At 39.7% G+C, this 16,410-nt stretch overlaps 1 protein-coding gene across 4 annotated transcripts in view; it reads right to left on the reverse strand.

Moving 5' to 3' along the window:
* Positions 1-16,410, reverse strand: part of si:zfos-2326c3.2 (misshapen-like kinase 1) — a 61,783-nt gene that overhangs the window by 17,841 nt on the left and 27,532 nt on the right. Inside the window, exons 12-20 of one of the 4 annotated variants that reach the window (XM_051419068.1) lie at positions 15,820-15,943; positions 14,941-15,057; positions 14,242-14,376; positions 10,555-10,620; positions 6,358-6,705; positions 4,589-4,723; positions 4,312-4,449; positions 2,609-2,679; positions 1,391-1,470 (exon numbers count right to left, since the gene is read on the reverse strand). In XM_051419068.1, coding sequence (XP_051275028.1) covers positions 1,391-1,470; positions 2,609-2,679; positions 4,312-4,449; positions 4,589-4,723; positions 6,358-6,705; positions 10,555-10,620; positions 14,242-14,376; positions 14,941-15,057; positions 15,820-15,943 — 1,214 coding nt within the window. Of the gene's footprint in view, positions 1-1,390; positions 1,471-2,608; positions 2,680-4,311; positions 4,450-4,588; positions 4,724-6,357; positions 6,706-10,554; positions 10,624-14,241; positions 14,377-14,940; positions 15,058-15,819; positions 15,944-16,410 lie in introns of all 4 variants that reach the window. The other 3 variants (XM_051419067.1, XM_051419070.1, XM_051419069.1) reach the window with 3 other exon arrangements.

Raw genomic sequence — 16,410 nt, forward strand, 5'->3', positions numbered from 1 at the left:
TCTGGTCTAATATTCATCCCCTTTGCTCTCCACCTACTCCTGAGGGAAACTGGCTCTTTAGCGGCTAAATGCTCCACAAAGTTCACCCAGCAAGTCACCAGCTTTAAGAGCTAAATCTAAAACTCTGATTCATTTTTTATGTAAAAATATTGATTCGAGCAGCTTTAATGTGTTTACAAATGGTGGTCAGATAATAGATCTGTGTCTGGTACCAGAATTATTGGCTTCAAAACTCTGCTATGGTTTTGAGAACAAAAATGATTGTTTTATGGTACAAAACAGGAAACTGTTCTCTCACCACATACCAAGAGTTCTCAGCAATGGCAGATTGTGAGAATTCACACGAATCAAGGGAAACGCTGTCTTTAATTCTGATAAACACTAGCTTTACTATTTGTGACAGAGGCTAGCAATCCCTTGTCCTAGCATGATATTATGATTTTAAACCATATAATCAATTTGTAAATCATATATTTATGTCAGTGCTACAAATACTCTATTTAATAATAATACAGTTCAAAGAGAAAGCTGCTTTTCTCAGTTACATCATGAGCAGATAAAAAGCTTTTTACCACAGTAAAGCTGTATGAGTATGCAGGAGAATCTCTGATCTGCGGCTCCAAACAAGGCCGAGGTCAGCAGCCAAACTGAGTGGGAGGCGTGAAAACTTGTTTCCTCTCAGAGGGAAACTTTGAAACACGAAACAGATTCTCCCCCCATCTTCCTCTCTCCTTTTTCTCTCTCTCTCTCCAAGTCTATACAACAGGAGCTTCCATGGTGCCACACACAGACGACACACAGAGAGCAGCTTTGAAATAGATGAGCTGTTTCTTTCTCTCATACAGGTGGAGGGGGCAAGCTTTGAACTCATGACTGCGCTCTCGCTCCTTTATAGTAAGTGTGTGTACTCTATGTTGAGTCTTTGGTGGGCTTGGTGTGGCTACATGTACCTGGTGTGTGCGTGTGCCTGTTTTGAGGATTTACACACACGCATTATTTCATATCAGGGCCACATCTGTGTGGAAACAAGGGCTGAGTTTAAACGAAACTGTGGCAGACCACAACAGTCACCATGCTGGTCAAAAACAACAATAGCACTACAAAGCCAGAAACTTTTATATCTTTAATCGCTTATCATAGAACAAATACTATATATATATATACACCATATATAGTATATATATAGGCTCCTGTTATTAGAGAGAACGTATCCCTCATGTTGAGATCCTGGTCATTAAAAAAAAAAGATGACAGAACTACACTTCATCTCTATGAAAAGAGTTTAAGAACCTGTATTTTGTTGGGGTTAATTTTTATGGCTCATACAGCAGCTAACAGCATGTGACTAAGCCTGGTCAGCCTGTTGGGGTTGACTTAAGGTGGCACAGACCTGGGTGGTGGCTGCTGGTAGGGGAGACTCCATGAGACACCGACCGTCCGCTCTTATCTGCTACAGACACTGGACAGCCACTAGATGGAGAAAGAGACACGCATACAGAGTGACACAGATGGGAGAGAGATTTTTGATCAACATTAACATACACTTCTATAAGTTCTAACCTCGAGTATATCCTTCACGCTGTCACTGCAATGACCCGATTTCCTCACCATTAGTTTCATCTAATCGAAAATAATCATCCAAGCTAAGCTGATCTGATCTACCCATGACCGATTGTTCTCTAATAGTGCATGCCAGTGAGCTGAATTGTAGTGTGATATACAGTCTCATGATGAATAAGGTTCACTCTAACTGGAAGGATAAAGAACTGCTCTGCTCATAGCATGGTTACAATACCAAACAAATGAAGAATGTACATTCACTTTCTATTTAGGACTAATGTTATTATGTATGTATGAATGTATGTATGTATGTATGTATGTTATGTTATTCAGGCTTGTCTTGTTTCCAATTTAAGGACAGACATATGCATTGTATCTTTATGCTGCGAGACAATGCCCACATATTTGCTGCCTAAGGCAACCAGCTCAGCTGACATTAGCTTCTGGGTACTCCCAAAGTCAAGAGAGACCTCACTGCTGTAACTCCGCTTTGTAGGTAAATATATAAAACACACAATATGAGGCAGTGAAGGTCATGCTTTATGAACAGAACAGCAGGTAGAAGATTATGGTGAGAGAGTAAACGTGTACAATATGGCTTTTTTATTTACATTGCTATGTCAAGGTTCAACAATGTTGTAAGTGAAACAAACTGGTAATTTTGTCATTTTAATGATTGCACATTTACACAGTGTGTGTTTATTTTAAGCAAGAAAAACAGAAGTTTTTGGCACTTGGGGCAAGTGTTCTCTAAATATAACACAGACATATTATCACCGTATAAACACATGGAGCTACATATAGGTATTTATTTAGAGATGTGGCCAGTATTCACTCTCATTTTAGCTGTTTTGCTCTTCCTGAGGGGAAACAATGGCTACTTACTAACTTTGTGTGTCATTTCATGCCGGGCAGGGAGCGTACACATGAAATAAGGTGAAATCAGTGGCTTAGGTACAGACAAAACATATGGCAACGTTTATAAAGAACACATATCGTTATGTGTTGTCTACGTGTTTAATGTGCATACAGTGTAATTGTGGTCTACCTTGAAACGGCCCTTTTGTGTCCCATCACCAGCTCTCGACAGTAGAACTTAGAGGTAGTGCGTTCTGGGACCTGGATTTTACATAAGACAGAGGGAAGAAGAAGAGACTATTTAACAGACTTGACAAAAATGCATGCACATAGAAGCACAGAGCGAATACACAAAGACAGCAGTCCCCTGGTGGTCCTGATTGCTTGTTTCAATTTTCATAAGTTTGAGAGGGCTCTTTACAAGAATCTCATGTCTAGCCAAGCAGGGTTTCAGCTAATTATAGGAAGGTTTCTGCGGTTATGAAACCTTTATGTGCAACAACTTCTACAGTGCCTGAAAGGGTGTAGAGCAGAGTGCAATAAAATCTTTAATAACCCACTAGGAGATATTTATTACTGAGAATCTAATGAGACCATTTGGCTATGCTATTTCTTAACCTTTCAATGTTGCTCTTTAAACTCCCCAAAGCCATGTCCAAATCGTACATATGGTGTTGAAATATTATCTGAGTCGGGGATATTTCCTAATTTTTTTCACTGGAACAGCGTTGTGAAATCTATACTAGAACGATCTTTGTAAGTGTTGCACAGCATTGTCTTTTAAACTGGATTTTTCAACACTTCATTCTTTTCAAACTCTCAGTCCTACCAACCAGCTGGTGACTTTTTGACCTCTCATCTCCTGGGTCATATGACCCAGTTACAGAGAGGAAGACACACCCAGCAGAGCAGGAAGTGAGCTGTGGGAATACCTATCATCCTTCTGACAAGTTGCCCACATCCTGCATCTGGCTCCTCACACATGCACGCACACACACACACACACACACACTCATACACCCATGCCGAGCTCAGTGTCTGTTGTTTTCTGTCTACTATTGCGGCACATGCATGAAATGAGCGCTTACTGAGCATTAGAAGAACCTTCAGTCTACTAAGAAAGAACCCTCCGCTGCAGCTTAAAGCTATTTAAGCCTATATAAGATGATCTGAATTCACGCCTGGCTTTGCTACAGCACATTACTGTCACTCTATTGTGGTGCAGGTCCCCAAAAGGTATCAGTTTTAAAGCCACTCCAGTGTTTTAAAGCAGTCACCACGGTGCAATCACAGGAGAGAGTAGTGAGTTATTAACTGCTCTACTGACTCCATATGGTCTCCTGTTAGTTCAACAACATAACATAGCAAACAGACAGCTTTATTAGGCTCCCCTCCTCTCTCTGTAGTAGTTATTAGTTGTTCTATTAACTCCATATGGTGTTCTGTTAGTAAATACACCTAACAGCATATTCTGTTCGTAAAACACCTAGCAGGGGAGGGATGATGTTAGACAGAGAGCAACGGAGAGAGAGTGAGGGATGTTTTCAGTTAGGGGCACTTCATAATAAGCCTTGAGATAAAAAACAACCGCTCACACACACTTTCCCATAAACACAGACACACACACACTGTGCCAACCTTGTGCTGTGTGCATCACTTCCTTAGCTTGGTGTGACCAGAATACAGGATGATTAGCACACACAGACACGTTATGCCAACCTCATGCGATGTGGGCTACATCCTGCGCCCGGCATGACAATAATAACAACTTCCTCTTTCGATGGCAGCCAGGAAAAACAAAATAAACATCAGTTCAATTTGTGCACATTTATGTAAGTCATCTAACCTGCTGGCATGGGCCATCCGGAAGCTAATAGGACAGTTGTTGCTCACCTTAGGTGGCGCCTCGACGGAGTCCCAGAATACATCATCAGTTGGGGACAGGGGGGAAAACGCTGACAAGGGCGAGATGGCCATATCTGACATGGAACTGCTGTGAGGGGCATCTCGACTAGAGCGCAGATTGGCATTCTGGGAAAATAAGATTAAAAATAACATCCTCACACACATCTCTCATGTGGCGAACAGAAAATAATAGAATAGCTGGAAACAGTGCTTACATATGACGTTTAAAGGAAATAGTGGGGGTGTGTGATTTAATTGTGTATACCTGGTTGAGGTGAGCTCTCTGCATGGCTGGAGTACAAGGACTAGAACTGCTCCCAGAGCCCAGCCTAGAGTGCATCTGGTTGGGCAGACCTGCCGCCAAGAGCAGCCGGGCTAGGTTTGATTCTTGGAAGTCCATCTAAAACATGAAACACGTGTAAGACTCTCTGTGTGTGTGTGTGTGTGTGTGTGTGTGTGTGTGTTTCATAGAAAGACTGGCTTAATCAGGTAGTCTCACTGAGATCAATTGATGTTTTTCCATACATACAGTAAAGTGCAAGCCCTTCTGTACTACACATATACACATAAATGCTCTTCACATATAAATAACACATGCAGGAATAACCAAGAAGAAAGAAAGAAATTATATAAGTACTGTATGAAGCTGCTCTGAGTCAAATTGTGGTTTTAGTTCTAAGAATAATAATATAATTTTGTTCTTATTCTTAGAATTAAGAATATGTGCCATGCATAAAAACTAAACTAAACTCAGCTTGGAAAATATTTAAGAGAGCTCCAGAAGTCTCTCCAGACAGTTAGGACCTAAATAGGCAACAGCTACACACTCTTCATATTCTGACACTGTATGATGATGAATTAATAAAGGATACAAGGCCTGTCCCAATACATACAGTACCTATACAATATTAATTCATGACATAATAGATTCAACAACACAGCTGTAAAATGAATAAAGATAGATGATGAATAACGAACATAGACATTACAAATGAGACAGATTCTAAATATATAAACCTGCAAGTAAACGTTAAAATCTTTTAATAGCCGAAAAGGCAGATATTGATAACGTCAGCCATTACTTTACAGGATATACATTATATTAGCTTTCCTCTTCCTTGATACATTGAAGCACATATAGTGTTGGACACAATGAATGATGGGTAGTCCTTATAATGACGATGTGATGCAGACATGACACAATCACCTTTGGAGGCCAGTTACTTCCTGATTCTGTGCTCTAGGGGAAGACCGCAGTCCATGTTTTATAACACTTGTAGTCACTGCAGGCAGAACTTAAGAAACTCCTTAAAAACGGTGTTAAAAGTGACTTTTTGGATTCCTAACTTTAGGAACATTCTTCATCATTTCTAACAAGTTTTATACATACTGGCCCAGACATGAGAAGACCGCCACTAATCTGACATTTTCTTCTTAGAGTTTCCCAATTCCAAATTTACTGTAGCATCAACAACCCCAGCATAAGAAAACATATTGTTTTATGCAATTTTAAGCACTTTGATGCTGATCATCTGAAAGCTTCTGCTGGCAGAGAAGTTACGAAAGTGAAAGAGATACAAAAAAACACCCCATGATTTACCAAAAAAAAAAAAAAAAACAATACTCAGCCTTTCGACTCTCACATGTTTAAAAATGACTTCTTATAGAAATAGCACCTTTGGTCTGTTTCCTGTTCAAGTTCCTTGTGTGGTTTAGCTACCTTTTCTAAGAATAGAGGGTATTAACCATGTGTTGTCAACTGGGTAAATGTGTTGCTTTTCATCTTAAATCATATTCTACCAAACATTTGGCTTGCTTTTTCAAAACCTTTGTTACCTTCAGGTGAAAGTGGTCTGTCAAGATGAAGTAACAAAAGTAGGGGAAAAGGAATGGGAGGAGAGAAAACAATGAATAAATAAATCATAAACTCAGTGAAAGTGAGGAGGGCGGAATAGACAGAGAGTGACAGACTGAAAGATTCAGGATGCAGAGGTGATAAAGGGTACTGGACAGCTGAGGGAGGCAGGATTTTACCGCTGAGCGCTGGCTGTTTGCAGGGCGGCTGGGCGAGGAAGCAGCAGCAGCAACAGCAGCAGCAGCGGTGGCAGCTGTGTTCCCGCTATTAACTGTTAGCTTCTGGACAGCTGCCACAGACTTTTCTCTCTGCCTCTGCCTCTCTCTCTCCCTCTCTCTCTCCCTGTGTCTGTGGTCGTGCTGCAGCGACAGGAGCTGGGTTTGGTCCTTGGGCAGGGTGCGGTGGGATCTCCTGCCCGCTGAGGGCTGCTGATGCTGAGCCAGAGGCTGGGGCTTGGCTTGTGGCTGTAGCTGAGGCTGGGAGAGCTGAGCCTTGTGCTGAAGCAGCTGGTTTGGAGCCACGGCTCTCTATGTAGCAAACATGAAAAGCACACATAGAAACTGACGCAGTCTGGGAGTGTCTATATGAAAAACATATACATGTCTACTGTCCTGTGAGTTCAGTGGTCATGATTTATGAGTTATTCAAGAGTGAACCTTGATTTAGATGTAAGTGCATATAATAAGGCATCTAATAACTGTATTAATACACAGAAGTATTCATAGTCTTTAACTTTAGATCATGTTAGACCTCTTTACTTCATCTGCTACCTCAATCATATTAGCTTACATGAACAAATCATCAGCACACACCCTGTTAAAAACGATGAGTGTCATTTTCAACTGATTTCAACCCCTCTTGCCAAGATTAGCTGAATCCTCTTAATTAGACCTAATTACATGTTTTGTTGAATGACAATATTCTCAAATATTGTCATTTTGAAATGGCAGATTGGCCTAATGTTTCATAACCAAATTCACCTCAGAAGGAGAACTCATTACAAATAGAAATCACAAGGAATAAGTTGTTAGGGCATTTCAACAACCGCCAGCGATAATATGAACTCATACTTTAGGGTTTGTTCTCTGGTGAATATGTAGACTGAATGAATTAGATATACTTTTACTTTTATATATGAAGACTAAGTCATATACTATTTGTATTTTTAATGCAAATCAGGTGTACATGCTAGTTCCCAACAAAATGGCCACTCCCCGGTTCTGCAGAAAGTGACAAGACAAGCCACGGCTGTTGCATGAAGACCTCGAAAAGCATATCCTGGATCGTCAAGCTTGTTGTGACACACATTTACAGAAGCACACACAAAAGAAGCTGATTTGATTCACTTGTTCTGTGTGTAGACCAACATGTGAAAACATTCATAAAATAGCAATCAGTCTAGCGCTGGCAGTGAAGCTTGGACATATGACGGCAGCTAGATCTCTGGCTTGAGAATCTGATTTGCAAGCACAAGTTTCTCCAGAGGAAATCCAATAAAAGCACAAATAAAGAACCACTACTGTCATCTAAATCTCACAACTCAGATTTTTGTAGGGTTACGGCTGTCTTAAAATCTCTTTGTAAACCGAATCAACGGCTACTTTATATTGCCAGAAGGATGAATTTAAAAAAAGGATGACAGAATTTTCATATACATTGCATTTATGTACATTAGTCAGAAACGGATTTTAAGTTTGTGCGGATCAGCACCATGACTGAGCTCCAGGTTGGCCTAAAAAAAGCCCAACAAGATGAATATAAAGTTGCACAGTAGTGCTTCTGGTCTGATTGGCACTGAGGCTAGCCACATGAAAACAAAAGATACATAAATACATGACACTGTATTGCAGTGTGTTATACAGAGGGCTAACAGAGGCAACTCTTGGAAGAAGTGTGGAAACCGCAGGGTTGTGCTTCATGTCTGCAGACACTTTAAGCCACCCAGGAAGCACACATACTGCTATAGTGACCCTCAAAGGTACTTTCAGGGGCCCAAAAACAAGCCGTATAGTTCCTCCTACACCACTAGAACGGAGAGAAAGAACACGGTGTGCCATCAGTCGGTCTATCTCAGACATGCTGTGTCTTGAGAGGACATAGAGTTAAAATACTCGACATACCTATCTCCCCATGTTCAACTAACAACAGCACTTTAGCCATCAGCTTTCTTAGTCCTTGGACAAGACCTCTTTTCACAATAACATCACAAAACACTCCATGGCAGCTATCTGCAATGAACCATCCAAATTACCACTGAACAATGGTGACTTGAATAAGAATGCTGAGTTTCTCTATTTGGTATCTTTTGTACTGATTAAGGATGCAAAACAGTGAAAGATGGTGACAAAAATATAAAAATATGTCCATCTGATTAAATATCAGATGAAAGTCACTGAAGTCACCCACGTGACGAATGACAACCTAGCGTGATTTAAAAGTCACATGAATACTGATACGACTGTTCACATTGAGGTTATATTGCACAAAATCAGACCTGTATCTGATTTGGACCATATATGAAATAGAAAAAATCTGATTCCATGTGATTTGTGCTGTTCACACTGTCATGAAAAAATCAGATCTGAGTCACATATTACCAAAAAAAAAAAGATCTGGGTCACTTTGGCCGGCAGTCTGAGCATGACCAATGTAAGCAGTTCAAATTTGTCAAGAAGAGAGAGATGAAGAGCTTTGGGAGTTATTAGAAGAATATTAAGTGTTGGAGAAATAGGGAAGTGACAGCAAATACGAAAAGAGAAATCTTTGGTGAATTTGTGTGTCTAAAACCCCCAACTGAGATTAAATAGTAACATTTTGGAAGAAAAACCGAGAGACGAGTAGAAAGAGGGATGCTAGAAATGAAAGAGGTTACACGCTGTGAATGACGGAGGGAGGGATGAAGAGAGGAAACAAGTGAGGAAAGGAGAGAGGGAGAAGGCATGCTGGGATCAGCAGAGACAGAAGGGGAGAAAGAGAGACAGAGATGGAGAGAAGGCTTTAAAACAAAACGATGGCATGCTGTGATAAGCATAGGCTTAAAAGCTTGTTAATATCTGACACTACTAGTAGAGTTCAGTGTGTGTCACTGTTGACTCTCTGAATACTTACTCGAGTCCCACTCACAGAATGAAAAACTCCAGTTTTTTACTTCTGTCTCCTTGAATGAGAACTTCAAAATGACAACTTCCCCAGCTCCAGCAGGAGTGTCAGACACCCAGAGTCTTCCTCTATTTTCAATACATATGAAGACACTCAAGAGACAAATTATTATGCTTTTGCCTTTTTGTTATCTTCCCTGCTCTACTGCAGAGTCTTATAATGCTTTTCTCTCCACCTACTCTCCCTCTTTCCATTCCTTTCATCTTACTAGGGGTCAGTGACACAGACAACAACATTAAACTCATCTCTCTCCAGCACAAACACTTCCTCTTGCATTCAGTCTTAGGATCAAAGCATATTCTCTCTTCAGCTGTTCAAAATCTTCTCATACCATCAAAGTGGGAGCATCACGACTTCAAAAGTCACCACATCTTTTTAGGGTTGCAACCAGCGCATTATCGATAAAGCTGCCGGTTATTTCGATTAATCGTTTGATCTATAAAAGGTCAGAAAGCACCGGAAAATGCAGAACTCAAAGTCCTAAAGCCCTGGGTGATATCGTAAAATGTCCAACCAACAGTCTAAAACCCAAACACATTGAGTCTATTCTGAAAAAACTCAAAGAAAAACACCAAATTCTCACAACTGAGAAGATGGAATAAGAGAAAGTTTGGCATATTTGCTTGAAAAATGACCTAAACAATTAATTAGCAAATAAAATAGTTGATTAATTTAGTCACTGAGTAATTGCTTTATCAACTAATTGTCACATCATACACAATATATCACTCGTACATCTTTTTCCTGCTCATGAAGACAACACAACCATAAATAAGATAGTTTCCATCATTAGTGTTATACTGTATTATTCCTTTCACACAAGTTAGTGTTAACAGATAAAAAAGGAAAGTACAAAGTCATGAAAATACTAACATCAGAACACATGTAGAAATCATTCAAAGAGAAAGAAAGAAACAAAACAGTGGGTAATAACAAAAAAGATACAAACCTTCCAAGAAAGAAAGAAAGAAAGAAAGAAAGAAAATGTTCTAATGAAAGGTTAGCAGTTAGCACACACACCAACCCACTTAACACATCGTAAATTCCCATGCAATGCGTTGTTGCTGGCCAAAACCATCAGCGGCATTAACAATCCGACCACATTCTAAATATTTTGGAAGAAGTTCCACCTGCCTGCACTCATATGAAAAATGGAGGAACGAATGACAAGCAAGGAAAGAAATACAGAGTGAAAATACAGAGTGAAGGTCTGTTACCTGCTCTGCAGTGGAGTCCAGAGGCCTTACTGACACATCGGCACTCCGCTGTCTGCCTGTATGTTCCTGCTGAAGATACACACACACACACACACACACACACACACACACACACACACACAGACACACACACACACACAGACATCCACGTGGTTAAATTATGTTCCATGACTTTGATTGCTTTGAGTTTTACGTACAACTAAATTTGACCTTAATTCAAACTCAAAAATCCTCTTGTTCCACATTATTGTATTTGTGTACAGTCCTCACAAGAATAGCAATACGCTGGCAACAGCTACACACACACACACACCCACTTGGAGGCTTACTTTAATTAGGGTATACTAAGGTCTTGAGCAGAATTCTGAGAGGTAGAAACTAAAATATTCAGAGTGTGCAAGATGGCAGGGAGCTTTCAGCCAACGCCCTCAACTCTAAATATTTCATTATGACCCCCTTTGAATTTCTCCTGGAAAATCCTCATATGTGTAAATAGTCCAATCTGGATGTTTTTACATTAACAATGTTTAATTAAATTCACTCGACTTAAATATTTGCAGTGGTGGCACCATTGCCTTTAGACTGTGTTTATTCGGCTTGGATCTGAAGGGTCACATTGAGCAGAGCTTAAGCTTAAAGGGCAGCTTAACTGGATGACAAAGCTTCCATGATGAAGTTTGTACATTTGATAAAAAACGTAGGTGTCCTTTGATCCATAATCCAAGGTGAGCATTTACGTCGAAGTTCAACTTAGTATTAAACAAAGACATCAGCTTCCTTGTGTACGTGTTGCAGGGTGAGTACAGAGACCTCAGTTGTTCTACAAACGACCGATTGCATGCCAGCAACAAACAAGCACTTCTGGGAAATGTGGTCACAGGGGCAGGTGCGAAATCGGTCATGGGTATTGTTTTATTTTTATAAGCTTTCATTTGGTTGCACAAGCTTGTTCTTGTTCAATGGAAATGTTTTATAAAAGTAGCACATTTAACTAATTTACAGTAATTTCATGTTTGTAGCAAAGCGTGTATTTTAATTGAATTTTTGTGAATTGCTTATCTTTTATTTGATGCTTTGAGCTAAATGCTAACATGCACACAATGACAATATTAAAATGCTTTGGTATGCTAACATTTGCTAACATGAAAGTAATGGACAAATGGAAATTTTGACTTAATGATGGTGGTAGATGAAAAGTCAGACGATCACCAAGGTGATTATAATTCTTACTGACGGGGACGCCAAATCTCTTTTCCCAGGGTGGCAAAGTCATGATCCACCCTACTCGGCCTCTGATTGGTTGGTTATGTTTAAGCTGGATGACTGAGACTCAAAACCACAAACATTAACCTCAAGGTGGCAAAAATACAAAAATATATTTGTAGATATTTCAGCCTGGACTGTAGGTGGAATGACCAACCTACTGCCATCCTGTGACAAGCCACCAGATCTGAGTATTCATCTTGTAATAAAGAAGATGCAGAGAATAACAACAATATTTTTGCATTTGACATTCTATGAACATTCACTCTAAGTGGTAGTTTTATGTGTACAATTGTAACAACAAAGCAGTAAAAAACAGGCAAAAACACATCCAGCAACCATGAACTATCCACCATGTGCCCGTTAACAGTGATGGCACCTTTAAAATTCTAGTTCAAGCACTGTGACTAATAGCAGCTTTAGTGACACTGCCACTCACATAACCAACCATCTATTTTCTATATCCACTTATCTTGTTCAGTGTCATATGGGGAGGGAGCATCTCCCAGCATGCATTGAGATAGGGTAGACTATACACAGTTGTGTAATTGCACCCTTGATCATTCACTTTCCCCATGCAGTGTGACGATTCAAACCCGGCACTTGGCCACTTCTCTAATCTTTAAGCCACCAACACACCACTGAAATACAAGATGCAATGCTTGCCAAATCAATCAGTGTGTGAAATGATTGGAACCGCTGCACCCAGACAAGTTCTTCATCTGACAAAATACAAGACATCACATCACACACTCACTGAACCTGTCACATAATTAAATGCAGATGCATTAAAACTTAATGAAGCATCAGATAGATCCATTAAGCATTCTGAACTTAATGACTTCGAGGCAATCTGTGTAATCAGAATCTAATACGTACAGATAGCTCTCTGCCACACACATATAAGCACACCAAATAGACACATAATATAACTAGACAGATATTAATAGCATTGGAATACAGTGTCTTCTACATGAAGAACGAATCAGTTGCAGACCTGCTCCTTGGTGTTAATATACAGTTACTGAAGCTCACTGGTGTGTGGGATGGATTCATTAAGCATGTGTTAAAATTAATGACTAAAAAATGAATCTGAAATAGTAGAAAGAGCTATGTGTCTTTGTTTAAAATGACTGGAATTGGCAGAGACACTTGTCCACACGCACGCACACACACGCACACTATCACAGACACAGTGTGACACTGTTGCTTTGTAGCCCTTCCTCATAGAAAAGGTGATTTTTCATTTCTCTCCGTTTTGTATGATGGTATAAATTAAGTTTTAACAAGGTAAAAGATATTTTTCTTCAAACGGGAAACTGCAGAACAGAAGCAAAACAAAGGATTTTTGAAAGATATTCAATCTCCAACTAATTCACAAAACCTTTTGAAAGTGCTGTGAAATGTATTTTATATATATGGACCCCCTCTTTTATATAAATTTAATTCCTCAAGGTTTGATTCAAGCAGCACCTGCATACGGTCCTGTTTGATGTAAAATGTATTAAAAAATGAAAAGAAGTCTCCGGTTTCTTGTATTATGATGAGATTAAAGTTGATGGGAATGTGTCCAAAAGGTCGCTTTCCATCTCCATCCCATAAAGTTTTGTCCTCCACAGTTCATAATTATAAAATTTACAGATCTGCCTTTAAAAAACTCTCCTCTGGCCTGCCGCGTTGAGGAGAGAATGTTTTTATCACCTGGGTGACAAAGGCTGACAGGTGCAACCACTACATCAGAGCAGCGTGCATCAAACAAACCTCGAGCTTTCGCAGTTTCTGAGGAAAACAAGTTCATGTGTTAACTCACTGCAGCATCAAATATTCATAGAGCCTAACACACATACACAGACACACAGCCTGAGTGTGTCACACACTCAATGCACACATTATGTAACTTAGATCCCAGCAATCTAGACTTGAGATGCATTTTTATCTAAGGTGTGACGGGCCAGGACAGTTGTGGCACAAAGATTATCCTGACGTTCAGACTTCACATACTGTTTTAATTCCTATGTCAGCTTGTATCGGGTGTTTAAGAAGCCAAGGTTAAGTACATGCAACACAATCAAACTATTGTGAATACATTTCAGAAATGTAACACCTTAAAGCTGCACTAATAAACATTTCTATTTGAACAATGGGTGGAATTATTATTTTAACTGGTTGGTTTTAACCTGCAACTTTAGTTTCTTTGGTTCAGTGAGACTGCACTCATCAGTGTAGCTTCCATGCGCAGCGAACAGCTGTTTTCGGTTAAAAGGTTATGATAAACCATAAAACTGTACACTACCTGCTCAGCACCAAACAGCAAACAGACACAGTTATAAAGTAGTTGGTGAATACAGCGGAGCATTTAGCAGCTAAGGAGCCAGATATTTCCCTCAGGGAAGTCTAGTTACAAAACTAGAAGTTCATCTTTACCTGTCTCCTGTCGGTCCTCCTGTTTCTCTCATCCAGAAAAATTCTGTTGTCATGGAGATCAGACTCCTCCCCTAGCAAGATCTCTTGAAGCTCCGCCCACTGAAAGGCGCAGTCCGTCAGCTGCCGCCTCTGTTGCTGGAAACCCACAAAGTACCACTAATCACAATACGTACACAAACAACAGTTGATGTCATTCACATTAACAACAATACAATTCTTTGGAAAGTGTAAATAGTTTAGTGTAAATACATTTTTTTTGGTTTACTAGCATTATATATATTTTCTATTTAAATGTGTTTAGCTGACATTCTTAAGTACAACCTGCCATAAAACTACAACTGACACACAGTTGCAGGTTACTGTGTTAAGTTTCCATGGTTGAGGGCAATGTGAGAGCAGTTAGGGTGGGAAGAATAAGGATGTGACTCAGCAGCTTGAAGATGAAACTGAAGCGCTTTCTTGTAAAGATGGACCTGATAAAAGCAGAAAGGTGGATCTGAGCTAATCTTATCTTCCTCTGAAATGTTTTATTTCCAGCAGCACTCTAACCTCCGTACTGACCTATAAATGCAGAACTACTGAGCTATGCTTCACACTGTTGGAAGAGCTGCTAAACAGTTTTTCATAGTTTCGGACAATAAAGATCTAGCTATCTACCTGCGTGAATACAGAGAAGGAATGTGTAAACGCAGTACTTACATCCTCTAACTTTTGCCGTTGCTCATGTTGCTGTTGGATCCTTTTCTGTCTGTCAGCCAGTAACTGCTGCTTGTATCGTTCCTGCTCCGCCAGCTGCTGCCTGTGCTGCTGTAATGCCTAGACATAAATACATATATTATGATCGTAGTTAAAATAAAATTATGAAAAAGACACAGTAGGCTTTTCACGATCTGATTGATTTCACAGTCTTTGATTGAAGAGTTGAATATATTGGATTAACTTGTCTCTTAATTGTATTAGCAAAACCCTAAATGAATTACGTTTGACTTTGATCCAGGGTACTCTGAGTGATCCAGGGTTAAATGGCCTTCTGTTCCAAATGTGATATGAGGCAGTTACACCTAAAACTTTAAAAAGACTAAAAGGCTAATTGCTGAGTGTGAAATAGGATTAGCCTCAAGGGTAGACATTTTGGTAGTGACTCTACTTTCCCATCTAATACGAGGATTTTCCCATTTGAGTTGAGATGATTTTCATGTGTGATAAACCGAATTAATGAAATGAATCAACCTAAACTTGCTTTGCAGAGGGCACATCCTGTAACTACTATCGCCCCTATTACCACTATTACTACTACTACTAATAATAATAAGGGCAGCAACAATTATTCATTATGATTATTGATTAAGTAAAGTGAAAGTGAAAGAATGCCATTCACATCTTTTAAGACAGGCCAAAACCCAAAGATATTCAATTTAAAGGCACATATGACAAAGAAAAACTGTAAATCCTCATAATTAAGAAACTAGAAACAACAACAACAACAATAGCTGAAACAATGTATCAACTATCCAAACAACACAGACACACTAATTACACACACTGGACTCAATTTAGTTTTTGGAACTCAAAACCTACCTGTTGTCTTTGCTGAGCCCCACCTCCCCCGTGGCCTCCCTCCCTGCCCCCGTCCCGATCCTCCGTCTGCAAACGAAGAAACTCCCGTCTTAAGGTCCACTCACCGGGAACATTCACTATGGAGCTGAAGGAGGAAGAGAGAGGAGAACGGTGTGGGTGATGTACTGAAGTACACTTGAGGATGAAGATAGAAATGCTAAATTGCTGTTAATTCACTAGTGAGGTGGTCATAGGCACAGTTACAGACATTAAAGCTCATCCTAGGAGAAAGTGCTCAGTTCCTAGTGCCATCTGCTGTCTGATGTCCAGGGACAGCAACAGAGAGGCTAGTGCATCTGTCCATGGACATACAAACACACGCATGCCCTGTAGTGATTCATTAGCTATGTATGTATGAACGGAGCACTTAAGCAGAGGGAGAGTTCGTTTTATGACATGAGTGTTAATGTATGTATGAACTAATGATGATAGTGAGGATTTAAAAAAAACTGTATACTTGATATAATAATCTTTCTGAATATGAAAATCTGCAGCAACTACTTTGATTCTAAATGATTTCTAATTTATTTCAAGTCTAGTGTGAAATGGCTT

This window comes from Dicentrarchus labrax, unplaced genomic scaffold, assembly GCF_905237075.1.
Source record: "Dicentrarchus labrax unplaced genomic scaffold, dlabrax2021, whole genome shotgun sequence".
NCBI lineage: Eukaryota > Metazoa > Chordata > Actinopteri > Moronidae > Dicentrarchus > Dicentrarchus labrax.